This window comes from Falco biarmicus, chromosome 1 (assembly GCF_023638135.1).
Source record: "Falco biarmicus isolate bFalBia1 chromosome 1, bFalBia1.pri, whole genome shotgun sequence".
NCBI classification, from domain to species: Eukaryota; Metazoa; Chordata; class Aves; order Falconiformes; family Falconidae; genus Falco; species Falco biarmicus.
This window is the reverse complement of record NC_079288.1, coordinates 86759269-86771899: the sequence shown is the minus strand read 5'-3', so window position 1 is coordinate 86771899 and position 12631 is coordinate 86759269. Positions and strand designations below refer to the sequence as shown.

Genomic DNA, 12631 nt, shown 5'->3' with positions numbered 1-12631 from the left:
CTAGGAGCAAAAGGGTGAAACTGGAAGCAAGTACTCTCATCTCTAGGAAGGGGTATTTTCAGAAGGCTGGGTTGAGTTGCAGGAGGGGCAGAAATTAATGCCAGACCTCAAGGAGGTTTTCTGAAGGCATGAAGTTTGGGTAGCCCTGCTCCTACCTTCCCTGGCTTGTTTGTAGCCCCTTGGGATGTCCCTGTCCTTTCCTTAGGACTGGGAATGTAAGAAGGTGAACCAGGTTGGGACCTGGAGAGATGATTAAGCCTCCAGCTTTTGGCTGAGAGAAGTGTAAGGGCTTGGGGAAAAATACTGCTGTTCTTGGAGGAAGGACAAAGGTGGCTGTCTCTTGGAGCTACCTGCTTCACCCCAAGATCTCCTGCCACAGGGAACACAAGTGCAGCTGGCTGTCCTAGCATCTTATGTAGGAAAGCTCTACATGCCCCTTTCTAGGACTCTGTCTTCTTCAAACTGTCCAAACAAAACACACAAAAAAACAACTGAAAAGCAGATCTGTTTTTAGAGCACATACTTGTAGTTGTGGCATTCCCCGTGCAAAGCTCTTCTATAAGATATGCTTTTTTTTTCAACATGGTGCCATGGCAGTAAGGGTTTATTTCTGCCCTATTTGTGTTATTACTCAGCTTCCTCCTTTATCTTAAGGAGACAGAACCTCAGAGCTACTGTTAAATAAGGACTTCATGAAACTGTGTATACTTCTTTCCTATTGTGCTTCTGCATGTTTTGGGGGAACGAGGGAAGGCTGCCTGCAAGTTCCTCTTCAGCCTGCATGTGGTATTGAATGCTGTATTAATTGTGATTGAAAATACAGTGGATTTCTTGGTTATTTCACGCTCAAATCTGCTGTCATTCTCATTCCTCATTACAAACTGACCTTTTCTAAAAGTTCAGTTGCTGCTGAGTGATGAGTCACCTTCTGCTGCCTGATTGCTTGTGTGTTCCTGTGCAGAATATACAGACAGCACATCTCAGGGCTTGCTAGTGTGAATATTCACATTTCTCTGTGAGGCAGTGCTTTGGCACTCTGTGTGGAAGTTTCATGCACTCAGATTCTTGAAGACTTACCCAAAAACTTAATCAGGGCTAGAGGAAACTGCAGAGAAAGAAGTTACCTCTTCACGTAGTTTCAAAACTACTTGTTTTGATATGGAGCTATGTAGTCATTAAGCTGTTTCTTGGCACCACTTGTCCAGATCTGCTAGTCCATTGTGGAGACCAGGAGATGCTCTTGCCCCACCTTTAACATAATAATAAAAAAAACCCCACCAACCCACTAAGCTGTGTGTTGGGGAGGGCAAAGAAAAAAAACCACCAACCTCTTCATCTGATTCCTTTAGCATTTGGTTTCCTCCCCCCCCTGCTCAATAGAGAAACATTGAGAAACATCTTTTGATGCTATTGCTCTTTGCAGTTGAGCTTTTTGCTTATCTTCTCCGAGATCTTGCATATACATATGGTTTTCTGTATCCTTAGTAATTGGGATGTTTTTGTTTCTGACCATATCTGAGTCTCTGTTCAGAGACTGTGTCTGCCTTTGCCAGTTCACTCTTTTCTTACCCTTGTTGTGCTCTCAATAGCAGCTGCAGCAATGTTAAAACTTCAAAGCTGAGACTGCAGTTTTAGGTTAAACCATTGTAGTGAGGGTAATCTTGGCTGCAAGCCAAAAGCACTGCTTTGTAAGAGTCTCCTTTTTGTTGTTCATAAAAACTTACTGAAGTAATTAATAATTTGTAGCTCTGTTAATTGCTGAGGAAAGCCTGGGAATGATTTTACTAGTGAATGGATGTTAAAATTATAGAATCATTTAGTTTGGAAAAGATGTCTGAGATCAGGTCCAACAGTTAACCCAGGACTGCCATGTCCATCAGTAAACCCTGTTGCTAAGTACTGCATGTATGTGTTTTTTAAATGCTTCCAGGGATATGACTGATATGAATGATATGAATATTCTGGAAGCTCAGAGGGTTGTTATGGTCCAAACCATGTACCAATGTATTTGTTAACTTCTTAACTGGCTAAAAATTTGGAGAGTTATTCAAAGGAACCCATGTTTTTTAGCTACAAGTTCCAGTTTCCAGCATACTCTGGTCTTCCTCTATTGCTGGAAGAACTTGACTGAAAGCTGCTTTTCTGGCCCTTGGCTCATTGAGGAAGGGTAAACACTTGCAATATGACTGGGGAGAAAAAAAATAATGTTTAGTAGTTTTACAGAGGTAACATTAAGAGGAAAAATAAGTAGGTAAGTTTGTGCTTGCCCAGTTAGAAGTTTCTGATGGACAGTGTGGTGGCAGCAGGTATGATGGCAGCTGTTGGCGATGTTCTGTTTGCAGCCTATGTACATCATTATGATAGTTGTCTTTTGACACATCTTGCTGATGAAAATCCATGTGTTTATTCCTTTTGTGTCTGTGGAACAAGCCTCTTGTACAAGCAAATAAAACCTGGCACAGCTCAGTAATACTTGGTGTTCCCCCTGCCCTGCCCCATGAGTAGGCTGTGTGTTGAAATCATTTGAATCTTCAGCAATGTTTTGTCAAATGAGTGGTGCTCTTGGCAAATTTAAGTGATTAATGAGATGATTGTGTAGAGCTACTGCACACCTGAAGATAATTGGAGTCCTGAAGAAATGCAGCTTGGTAATCAATGTTCAGAATAACTACTCATCAAGCCCCACATTGTCTCTTGGCTGTCAGGCTCCTGCATCCTCTTTGGTGGTGGTGGGGAAGTATCCAGTGCTTGCTACAAGTAGATTAGCTCTAAAGGCATTGCTATTAGCTGCAAGTGATTAAATTCTGCTAGTGTATGATGAGCTTCTTATCAGAGAAAGTTCTTGGGTCAGTTAAGACGCAAAACTGGAGGCTTTATAGTTCCTTTTGCAAAATCTAAATGAAGGAGTCCCAGTATAGTGCTGGGGATATCTGAATTGTTGCATTGTTTTAAAGCTGGCTCAACAGATATTGCAGCATAAATTTTTGTCTTCCTCAGCAAATCCCTCACTGCTTGGTCTTCTCTGACTTATTAATTGGTTTTGCTGGCACAATAAATTGCAGCTGTGTTGAAGGGCTCCAAGGCCCCACTCTGGCTTGGGATGATTTGATACATTTTATCTGGTTGTTCTTGTTTTTCAGTTTGCAGTTCCCTTTGGTAAGTGTGCTGTGGGGTTTTTTCTTCTTTAAATTTGTCTTTATCTTAGAATCAGTAGCTTAACTAGGAGATTAATCAAAATGTCTTTGTGGAACAAATCCTTTGCAATGGGTTTCCCCTGATGAGATGCTCAGTTTACCGAGAGGAGAAGCACTACTGCTACCTATGGAGAACCTTAGAGGGGGTGGCTTGCAGATCTCTTGCAAATTTCTGTTTCTGAGAACTGACTATCAGGAGGCTTACAATAAAATGAACACTCCTGATTTCTGTGAGTTCTGGTACAGAACTGAAGTTCCACGTGCTGCTGTGTTTTGTAAAAACAAAACAATAAATAAAAACAAAGCCTCACTGAATTACTTGGATTATTCACAACATTTCCTAGAAATCTGGCTGCAAAATACAATACTGGAATTAATTCAAAAGTGCCTGGGTGTTGGATTTTTTTGTAGCAGATCAGTTCTTTCAGTTCTGTTATAAATTATTAGTGAAGTAGCAGGGGAAATTTTGTTTCCATCTGGTTCTTGGTGAACAAAAGACTGACTTGAAATAGGGTTGGAAACATGTGACTGAAGCTGTGGCTGACCAGTAGTGGAGGCATGTGTTACTTAAAGGATGCAGGTCTGGTCTTGGTGACTCACCTGCTAGACACTTTCTACCTTTTTTTTTTTTTTTTTTTTTTTTTTACGAAAGGAGGTTCTGGTTTAATCTGTGGTCTTGAAGCACTCTGAAAGTTTAGGCAATGGATTGACATCTCTACAGAGGGTGGTCATTACTCCAAAAGGCTGCAGATCCACACCTGATGGGCTCCCAGTGATGCTCAAGAGCTAAGAAGCATCACCCAACACTTCCCCAGCTCTTCTGCCCCTTAAGCTAGTCACGGAGGGGCTGGGATTGGAGGACACTTGTCTAAATCCCATCTAGATGACCCAGAGAAGACACTGATCTTACCTGTGCCAAACCATAATATTTGCCTTAATAAAAGAGGTCTTCTAACAAAAGTGTGGGAGGTAAGCTCTGGACCTCTCTTGCCAATGAGCTGTCAGCAGTCCAACAACGCGGTCTGTGGACAACCCCTACACCTCCCACCGGTTGTCTTCTCCTGTGCTGGCATAAGCCACGTCCACGTGGCTGCCTGCTGCACGACAGGTAAATCTCCTTCAGACAGAAATAGCAAGCCTTGCCAGGGTATCTCTTGACTATGAACTAAAGGAAAAGCTTAAAATCCTAGCAAGCATCTACCTGTATGTAGAACTGCTTTATTTAATCATCATGGCTTGAATTTTTAATTTGGGGGAAGACAGCTTTGCAAAATGTGACTTGATAGCAGCCTTTGGAGGGTGTTGCTTTGTGGCTACAGCACTGCAATTGTTCTTGTCTGAAATGGAGTAATTTTTTAGCAAGGGAGAAATTTTTCATGATCGCTTTTCAGACTCCAGTGAGTCAAAACAATAAGTAACCCCTGAACTTTGAAGTTTAACCTCAACAGGAACATGTAAAATTTAGGCAAATATTTACCCCAAAGATGCTCTTCTATCAATACGATTGCACTCTTTTTGTCTGAAAAAGGAGAGCTATTTTGGTAAGTAGGTGATTATGCTGAAATCAGCACATAAGATGTGACCAGAGGTTTGCCTTGGTTAGTGTGTGTGTGAGTAGGATGCTCTTTAAAACCTTTTATTTTTCTAAAATACTGTGCAGACTGGAGAACTGATAACACTTGCACAAAGTTCTTCCTAGTCTCCCCTGAATCCTTCGATCACAGTATCCCTGCCAATATTAACTGTAAGGTTATCTAACCTTTGGAGGCAACATGAATCTGTGTTTTTATGCAGAGTGTAAAGGTCAAAATGGAGGTGGAGGCTCCATTATTAATTGAGTTTCCTTTTGCACCCAGCGTTGGGGATTTAGGTATTTTCTGAGTGACGCAGTGAATCTGCAAGCCTGCAGTACTCGGGAACAAAGCAAGCCCTCTGATAGCTTAAAGCTCAGGCTGATCACTTAAGCTCAGGTTAATTAAAACCTCATGCCTTTCATGAAAATTAGCATCTATTGTTAGAGCAAGTTGAAAATTCACAAGTAGAAAAAACAGATGAAGTTGATTATTTTTTTTTAACTTAATGCTAGTACCATGACTAGATTTTAGGCAGATACAGGACTTAATTCTCTGAGTGCCTTAAGACTGTCTTACAGCTGAGCACTGGGATGCTGAAAGAACCAGACCTGATTATAGGATAATGCCTATGTCCTGGTTGATGCCCCCTTACCTTTACAAGCTATTGAAGATGTATTATTATTGATTCTGTTGTCCTTCTGTACTTGACCTGTAATTCTTCTGAGAAAGTGGATGCAAATAGCTCTTGGACTCTTCCAAAACAAGCCAACTCCTACCCTTGATGGTCTGACTGCAGCAGAGCTTGCTATTTGACTGTGTGGGGTTTATGGCTTGAAACTCTTAAGAGTTGGTGGATTTCAGTTCTGAATGGATCAGGATCAGTGACAAAAATATTTAAAGCAGTGATGTTAGGAAAAGCAAAGGCTTTCCATCTGGGGCAAAATGTCTGAGTTGGCTGAGTCCAGCAGGAGCACAGTACATGCCGTTGTTGCTATGTTCTGGCAAGGTGGCCACAAGTGCTGTTTTGCAAAAGCAGTAAAAAGGACTGTCCTGCAATTTACTGCCTTCTGAGCCTAAAAAAGCCACTTGAGAAATCTGAAATGGCTTTTAGCATGGCTAGCTGATAGTGCTGGATTATTAATTGTATGAGCTCAAAAGAACTCTTTTAATGTAACTTCAGCCCTCTGACTTTTTGAAGAGACTTTGTGGGAGGGGGCAACTTCTTCTGAAGAGGAGGAGATGCCATGCCATGGTTCTAGAAGCTGGGGCTTGGATTTAGCTTAAGAAAATAGGCAGTGTTGAGCAAACAGGTGCTGTGAATGAGAACTTTTTCCAGACTTGTAGTGTAGACTACCTTGGAAGTTGAGGGTAAAAATCTGTGGTTTCCAGAAAATTGTTTTGAATATTCAGACTGTTAACATAGCATAAATGTGGTCCTTCAGAAATAAAGCCAGCATTTTTTGCAGAGACTGGGCAGAGGACAATACCTTTTGACGAGCCTTGATTTTTAGCTTTCTTATTCTACCCTGCTAATGTAGCTACATGAATATGTACCCTAACCTCATCCATGTAACTTTTGCTAAGGCAGTAGCAACAATATATCTGCCTAACCAAAAAAATGTGGAGCGCACATATGCCCAGAACCATGCAACATCTGGTAATGCCAAAAGGAAAAATGCCTCATCTCCCCCCGACACCTTCTCCTTGGATGCTTACTCTGGCTTGCCGTGTTAAGCTGAGTCTGCACTGAAGCGTGGGTAGATGCATTTGCACTGCTAATATCCTGGCTAGTGTGTGTGCTTGCAGATGTTGATTAAAATACCATGATCTGCTTTGTCACCTCTGAGGCCCACTGAGAGGTTATGCTGGGGCTGTGTCTGGCGTAAGGCTCATAACTGGGGTTTGAGAAGATGTTGTTAGTAATATAGTTGCTTTTCTCCCAGGAAACTGAAAAGATTTTAGTTTTCTTGGAGAAGTCTGCAGCCCCTAGGCTGTAAGTGCTGCTCCCACAGAGCAATTAAGCCTTTCTAGGGAATGTATATGATGTGGCTGAAGTTGTGCTTCCTGCTAACTACTACTCTGCTGATTTTATTACCCCAGGTGCAGCTGCCACTAAAGCAGTGGTGGGAGAGGTAATGCCCCCTCCTATTGCTGCAGCTCAGTTCCCTGCTTTTCCTGACAGAGCCCTGGGCTCTTAAAACTCAGCTCAACAGTGAAACAGCTGCAGGGCAGGCACCTTGTCAGAGTTGTGAAGGGGTTGATAGCAGCAGGACTGGGGAGGTGAAGTGGATCTGAGAAGGTGATGAAAGTAAGGAGAGAAGATGGGGATGCATGTTGAGTTACTGGAGTGAGCAAGACGGGCCTGGGCCAGGCATGAAATTACAGAGGAAGGGGTGATGCTTTAGAGAGGAGTGGCTAGAGAAACTTCGTTTTTTGGTTTTTCTTCCCAGCAGCTGCATGAAATGGGCCAATAGCTTATTTTCATGTTGCATAGGATGAGCTGAGGTACAGGAAGACTTAGGGTCAAGGCATCTGCTACTTATGGCTGCGCTGGGCGAAGAGTGGATTTTGTTCCTGCAGCACTGAAGGATGGTACTCGCTGTCCTTGGCCTTGTACAGGTTTTGTGCTTTTCCATTTGTCTTTGTTGTGAGATGAGTCCTGCAGGGTGGACTGAGGGGGGATCATCCTGACCTTAAGGTATTCTTCAAAGTACAGAAGGGCTGTACTGATCTTCTCGGCCAACCTTAGCTCAGCTCTGTACTCTGGCTGCCTACTCGAGTGAAATCTCTTTTCTCTAGTGCTTTTAGAATGTATTTCAGGCTGAAGTAGCACTTCCCATGCGCAGAGGTCTGACTTGCCCTGTCATGTAGCTCATGGCACTTTAGTAAATGCTGCCTTCATATAAAGGCAGCAAACTGCAGTGATAGGGATGGGGGGCATCACTTCAGGAACCTTAGACTCTTCCCCAGTCAATCTGAGGCAGCATGAAAAGGTGTCTAAAACTGCCCTCCACCTCACTGAAGCAGCTGCTCATAGCACAGGCTATAAAGTGTTACCGAGACTGTGCTTTTGTATGGAAACCTGATTGATATTTACACAAATTGTGCAATGGCTACATCGGATCCTGTTCTGAAGTTCTGTAAAACACCAATCAAAACTTTTAGAGGAACTGAATGGCTTCTGCTGTTGCTTGTGGCATCTGCTGCCCTTCAAGCAGCAGGGGTGGCACTCAGTGATCATCAGGCGATGGGGGAAAACAGCTGCCAGGGCTGGAGGCAGCTATTGAGCCATGCTCAGAGGGAAGGGAAGATGCATCTGCCATGCACACAGTTTGAGATGACATCTTCTCACTTTGAGGTGACCCTGTATGTGAACAGGCATGAGTTGCTTGTATTTTAAAATGCCTGGCAGACTAATAGGCTTAGGGATTCAAAACAGGATTGGTTTGAAGCCTTGAGGTGGTTTAGTGACAAAGCAGACACCTGCCCGGGAGTGCAGTTCCTGTATAGCCCAGGTTTGGGATTATTTGCAAGCTGTTTTGTCCGTCCCTTGCCCAAGGGACATGAGGCTCGGCTGCCTTTTGTTCTGCTCTTTCCTCCCCTAAAGAGGGAGGAACAGAGGATGCTTCCCTTGCCAGAGTCCTCGTTGACCTCTGCCCAGCCCTCTGATCTGCTCCACCCTTGCCCTTCTTCCAGCTCCTGTGCTGCTTCTCTCCCATGTACAGCCCTCTCTGCTTTCAGGGCCCACTGCTGCTGCGCTCTTATCAAGCCAGTTTCAGTGGGCTTGAGAGGGGAATAAATAGTCTTCCCTGCTTGACTTTTACCGATTTACCTATCTGTGTCTTAATTGCGTTAAGACAGTGGGAAACAAGTGAGCCATGGTCTCTTGAACTGCGTGTTCAAATAATCTTCCTGCCCCCGCCCTTGTGCCTCCTATCTGACCCACTGAGTAAGAAGGATAGAGAAACACAAATGTGTTGTGACAGCTTGCTCGGGGCCGCAATCCTGGATATGGATGAGAAGAAAAAGCCAATATGATGTATTTGAGCCTGCGCAGGCTAACTTCTGCTTTACAAGGGCTGTCCAAGCTCCTCTGGCATCAGGGGGGCTGTCAGCACTGGTGGGTGCTCTGCTTTGCTGTAAAGAGGTTATAGTGTCCATCATGTATTTTGGAGGAACCAAACCCCAAGTTTGGCACTTTGTTTAGAATTGAGATGCTTGCATGGGGCTTTGCAGTACTTCTGATGCCAGCAGGCACCCTGTCTGGCTGTTCTGCATCTGTCCAGGACACAGGCTGCCCCTCAATCACAGAATCACAGCATGGTTTGGGTTGGAGGGGACCTTAAAGCCCATCTAGTTCCAACCCCTGCTGTGGGCAGGGACACCTCCCACCAGCCCAGGTTGCTCCAAGCCCCGTCCAGCCTGGCTTGGATGCTGCCAGGGATGGGGCATCTACAGCTGCTCTGGGCAGCCTGTGCCAGTGCCTTACCACCCCCACAGGGAAGAATTTTTTCCTGATATTTAATCTAAATCTCCCCTCTTTCAGTGTAAGGCCATTCTCCCTTGTCTTTGCACATTTTGCCAGCCATTGTGCAGCAGTTTCATACCTGGTGGTGCCCAGAGTGCTGTGATACTTTGGGTATTGTGTCCAGGCGTTTCCTATGCTTTCCTTGCCTCGCTTCTTTCTGGCTGTCTTTGGACAAGTTTCCATTGTGCAGGGATGGAAATAGTTGTCTAAGATCCACCAGCAGAGTGGTTTTGGTGTGTTTTGCAAGCTGCTGGGCAGGCTGGATGGGGACAGCAGCACAGTGGATGCTTTTTCTTGAAGCCTTCGGAGCAGTTCTGATAGGAATAAACCTGAAGCGGTTCTGTCGAGCAGATAGGTTAATCTTACTCCTAATCTCTGTTTCGTCTGAGTTGTTTTTGCTGGGTTTCCCACACCTTGGATAAGCAGCTCAGAAGTCACCTGAAGGCTTGAAGCTCCTGCAGCTCCCTTGCACCCTCCTGGGCAGATGCCGAGCACCCGTCGGCACATTGCTTGCGTCAGGAAGCGCTGCAGCCCCTGTCCTGCCTCACTGAGTTCCTGTTTGTGGCCTTCCGGCTCAGGGCTTGTTCTGTGTGGTGGCGAGCTGTTGGCTCAAGATCCCGCCAAGACAGCGTGTGCTGCTTTTAGCTGCTGCTGCCTCTGTTTGCTTATACAAGGCTTTAAAAAAAGCCATCAATATTTTAGTCCCCATTCAAACCTCTGCCTCAAAGCTCACCCTTTTCATTTTACTATAGTGCCTAAAGCAAGCTAATGAAATATATCCCTCCTGCTTCAAATTAGGCATAAAAGACTTGTCAGAAGATGGGTAGAAGCTGCTGAATAATCCTGGTAATGTAAAAATTGACATTCTATAATGTCCCTAATTCTCCTAATTAAACATGATACACAAGCATGCCACAAGAGTCTTCCAGCTGCTTCGTAATAAAATGTTGCAGTGAACCAGCTTGCTGTTGAATGAGGCTAGGTTAAACTCTAATTAGAAGCATTACAAAAGGCTAAGGAGTTGTCCGCTGTAATTAAGAAACTTGCCTCGCTTTCTCGGTGCTGCTGCCTCCAGTGACCTGCTCCTCTACCCCGTGGGGAGCTGCAGGTCTGTCCATCCATATTGGTTGTCTCCTTGGGAACTTTTTTGGTCTTTTTTTTTTGCTTTTTTTCTCTACCCCCACCCCCCCACCCCCCAGTTTCAAATTGCTGAATAGCAAGTGAAACGGCTGTGCAGCCGACGGCTGGAGTTGGGTTTGGGGTGGGCTGGGGCTGTGGTGCACCTCTTGCTTCTGGGTCGCTGCCTGGCAGTTTTATGGCTTCTGATCACAGTTTTCATCCTGATGTGGTGGGGGTTTGGGTTTTTTTGATCTGAGAGGAGCAAGGTGGTGACTCCTGGCTTTGCCGCTCACGTCATCGGCTTGGCAGGCGGGCTGGTGTGCCAAGCCCTTGGCCCTTCGGACACCCACCTGTGGCCTAACCCGAGGTGTGCTGGAGCCCATTGTTTATAATTCTCAGCCCTCACCAGACAAAGGCTCTAGGGAAGCCCCCGGGTGCGGCCGAGGCCTGGCTGCGGCCCTGGGTGGCCGTGACCGGTGGGTGCCCTGGCACGGCCCTGCTAACCGCCCCCCCTAACCACCCTCCCCCTCTCCTTGGCAGGGTACCTCAAGTGCGACATGGATGATGGCTGCGAGGCCAAGGAGGAGACGGGGGGCGAGGAGCTCTTTGACGCAGTGAACTCCTCCATCGTCTCAGGCGACAGCATCCGCTTCTTCGTCAATGTCAACCTGGAGGTGCCACCGAATGCCGCTGGTGAGTGTCAACCCCCAGCCCCAAGATGGGGCTACGAGACGCGGTTGTTCCTTACTGAGAAACTTTGGAGAGGTTTTTTGGGGAAAAAAAACCTATTAAGTCTGGCTGCTGAGAGGGTCTTCAGCCACCTGCATGCAGTGTTTCAGCTCCTAGTTTGTTTTGCTCTTGCTGCTGTGGCCTGGTTGCTAAAGGAGAGCTACTTTTGGTGAGGAATCAGGGTATTTTTGGCAGTGTAGATAACTGAAATGTGGTTCTTGGGCTTCCCGAGGATTTTGGAGGCTTTTTTGATCTTGTTTTAATTGAAATGCTGGAGGTGAGTTGGAGCTGTGGATTGTCCTGGATCAGTTTCTGCCCTCTGCAGCAATTGGTAAGAGAAGAAAAAGTGTAGGGGGATTTTGGGGGTTGGACATGCATCCTTTGGGTTTTATCCTCCTGGCTAGAGGTAATCCCTAGACCTGCTGTGTTGAGGCAGATGGCAAAAATGGGGAGAAAACCAGCCTGTTAGACATCTCTGATGGAAGTCAGGCCCCCACAGCATGCACCTGAGTCTATAGTACAGGGAGGTGCTGTTGTGTGTCATGCTCAGTTTATAAATACAAGCTGCCTGCTCTGGGTGAAGTCCCAAGTGCTGTGTTCCCCCAGATATGCTTTAGTAAGATCTGTACCTGCTTCAAGGCAGCTTCATGATGAGGAGGATGATGGTGTTTGCTGGTGGTAATGCCCACGGTGTTGCGGATGAGCACACCAGCAAGAACACACACCTGGGGCTTCCACCCTCAGGGATATCTAAAATGTTTGCTGTTGAGGGATAAAATCCCTAGATTGCTCTAGAGGTTGCTTTTGCCTCTAGTGTGCCTTTTTAACATCTTCTGTGTCATGGGTATGCTAAATGCTGAAGGAGAAGGGCTAGCAAAACCTGGCTTTCACGCGATGTGTCTAGAAAAAAGCAGTCCTGGGACCTGGCAGCAGCCTGGGATTCATTCCAGCAGCTGGAGGGAGCCTGCCTGTGTGGACACTGATTATTTTGAAGATTAAATACACGAGCTTTGGATTTTCCTTGGCATCGCAGTATTGGAGAGTCCTTTAAGTTTCCTCAAAGTTATTTTCAGTTTACAAGCAAACCCCAAGCAATCTACAGTGAGCAGTTATTGGAAACGGTGATGCAGAATAGGCATGGCCTGGACCTCTGCTGGACTGTCTTGAAGTTTGCTTTTTGAGTCGAAGCGGTGACTCTAACTTAGGGATAATTTCTAGTAATTTTCAAGCCTGCAGTTTTACAAATGCCGTCTTAATTGAAAGATTTAAGGGGAACTGTACTTTGCTATGACAAGCCTGGGCTTAATGCTGTGGGGGTGCATTGCTCGGGGATGAGGAATGCAAGTGCTGTGGATTCTTTTGCATACGAAGAAGCTGGCTTTCCTTGTGTGTCCTCCTGGGCTTTTTGTAAGTATTTTCTCTTCCATTCAAAATAGGACAAAAAAAGACTTCCTTATTTCCCTGAAGCACTGATGTTTGCGATGGTG

At 45.5% G+C, this 12631-nt stretch overlaps 1 protein-coding gene across 9 annotated transcripts in view; it reads left to right on the top strand.

Moving 5' to 3' along the window:
- SLC4A11 (solute carrier family 4 member 11) overlaps nt 1-12631 on the top strand; it is a 123823-nt gene that overhangs the window by 45712 nt on the left and 65480 nt on the right. For all 9 annotated transcript variants that reach the window (XM_056344473.1, XM_056344482.1, XM_056344520.1 and 6 more), the window contains one exon: nt 10956-11108. In XM_056344473.1, coding sequence (XP_056200448.1) covers nt 10956-11108 — 153 coding nt within the window. The remainder of the gene's footprint in view (nt 1-10955; nt 11109-12631) is intronic.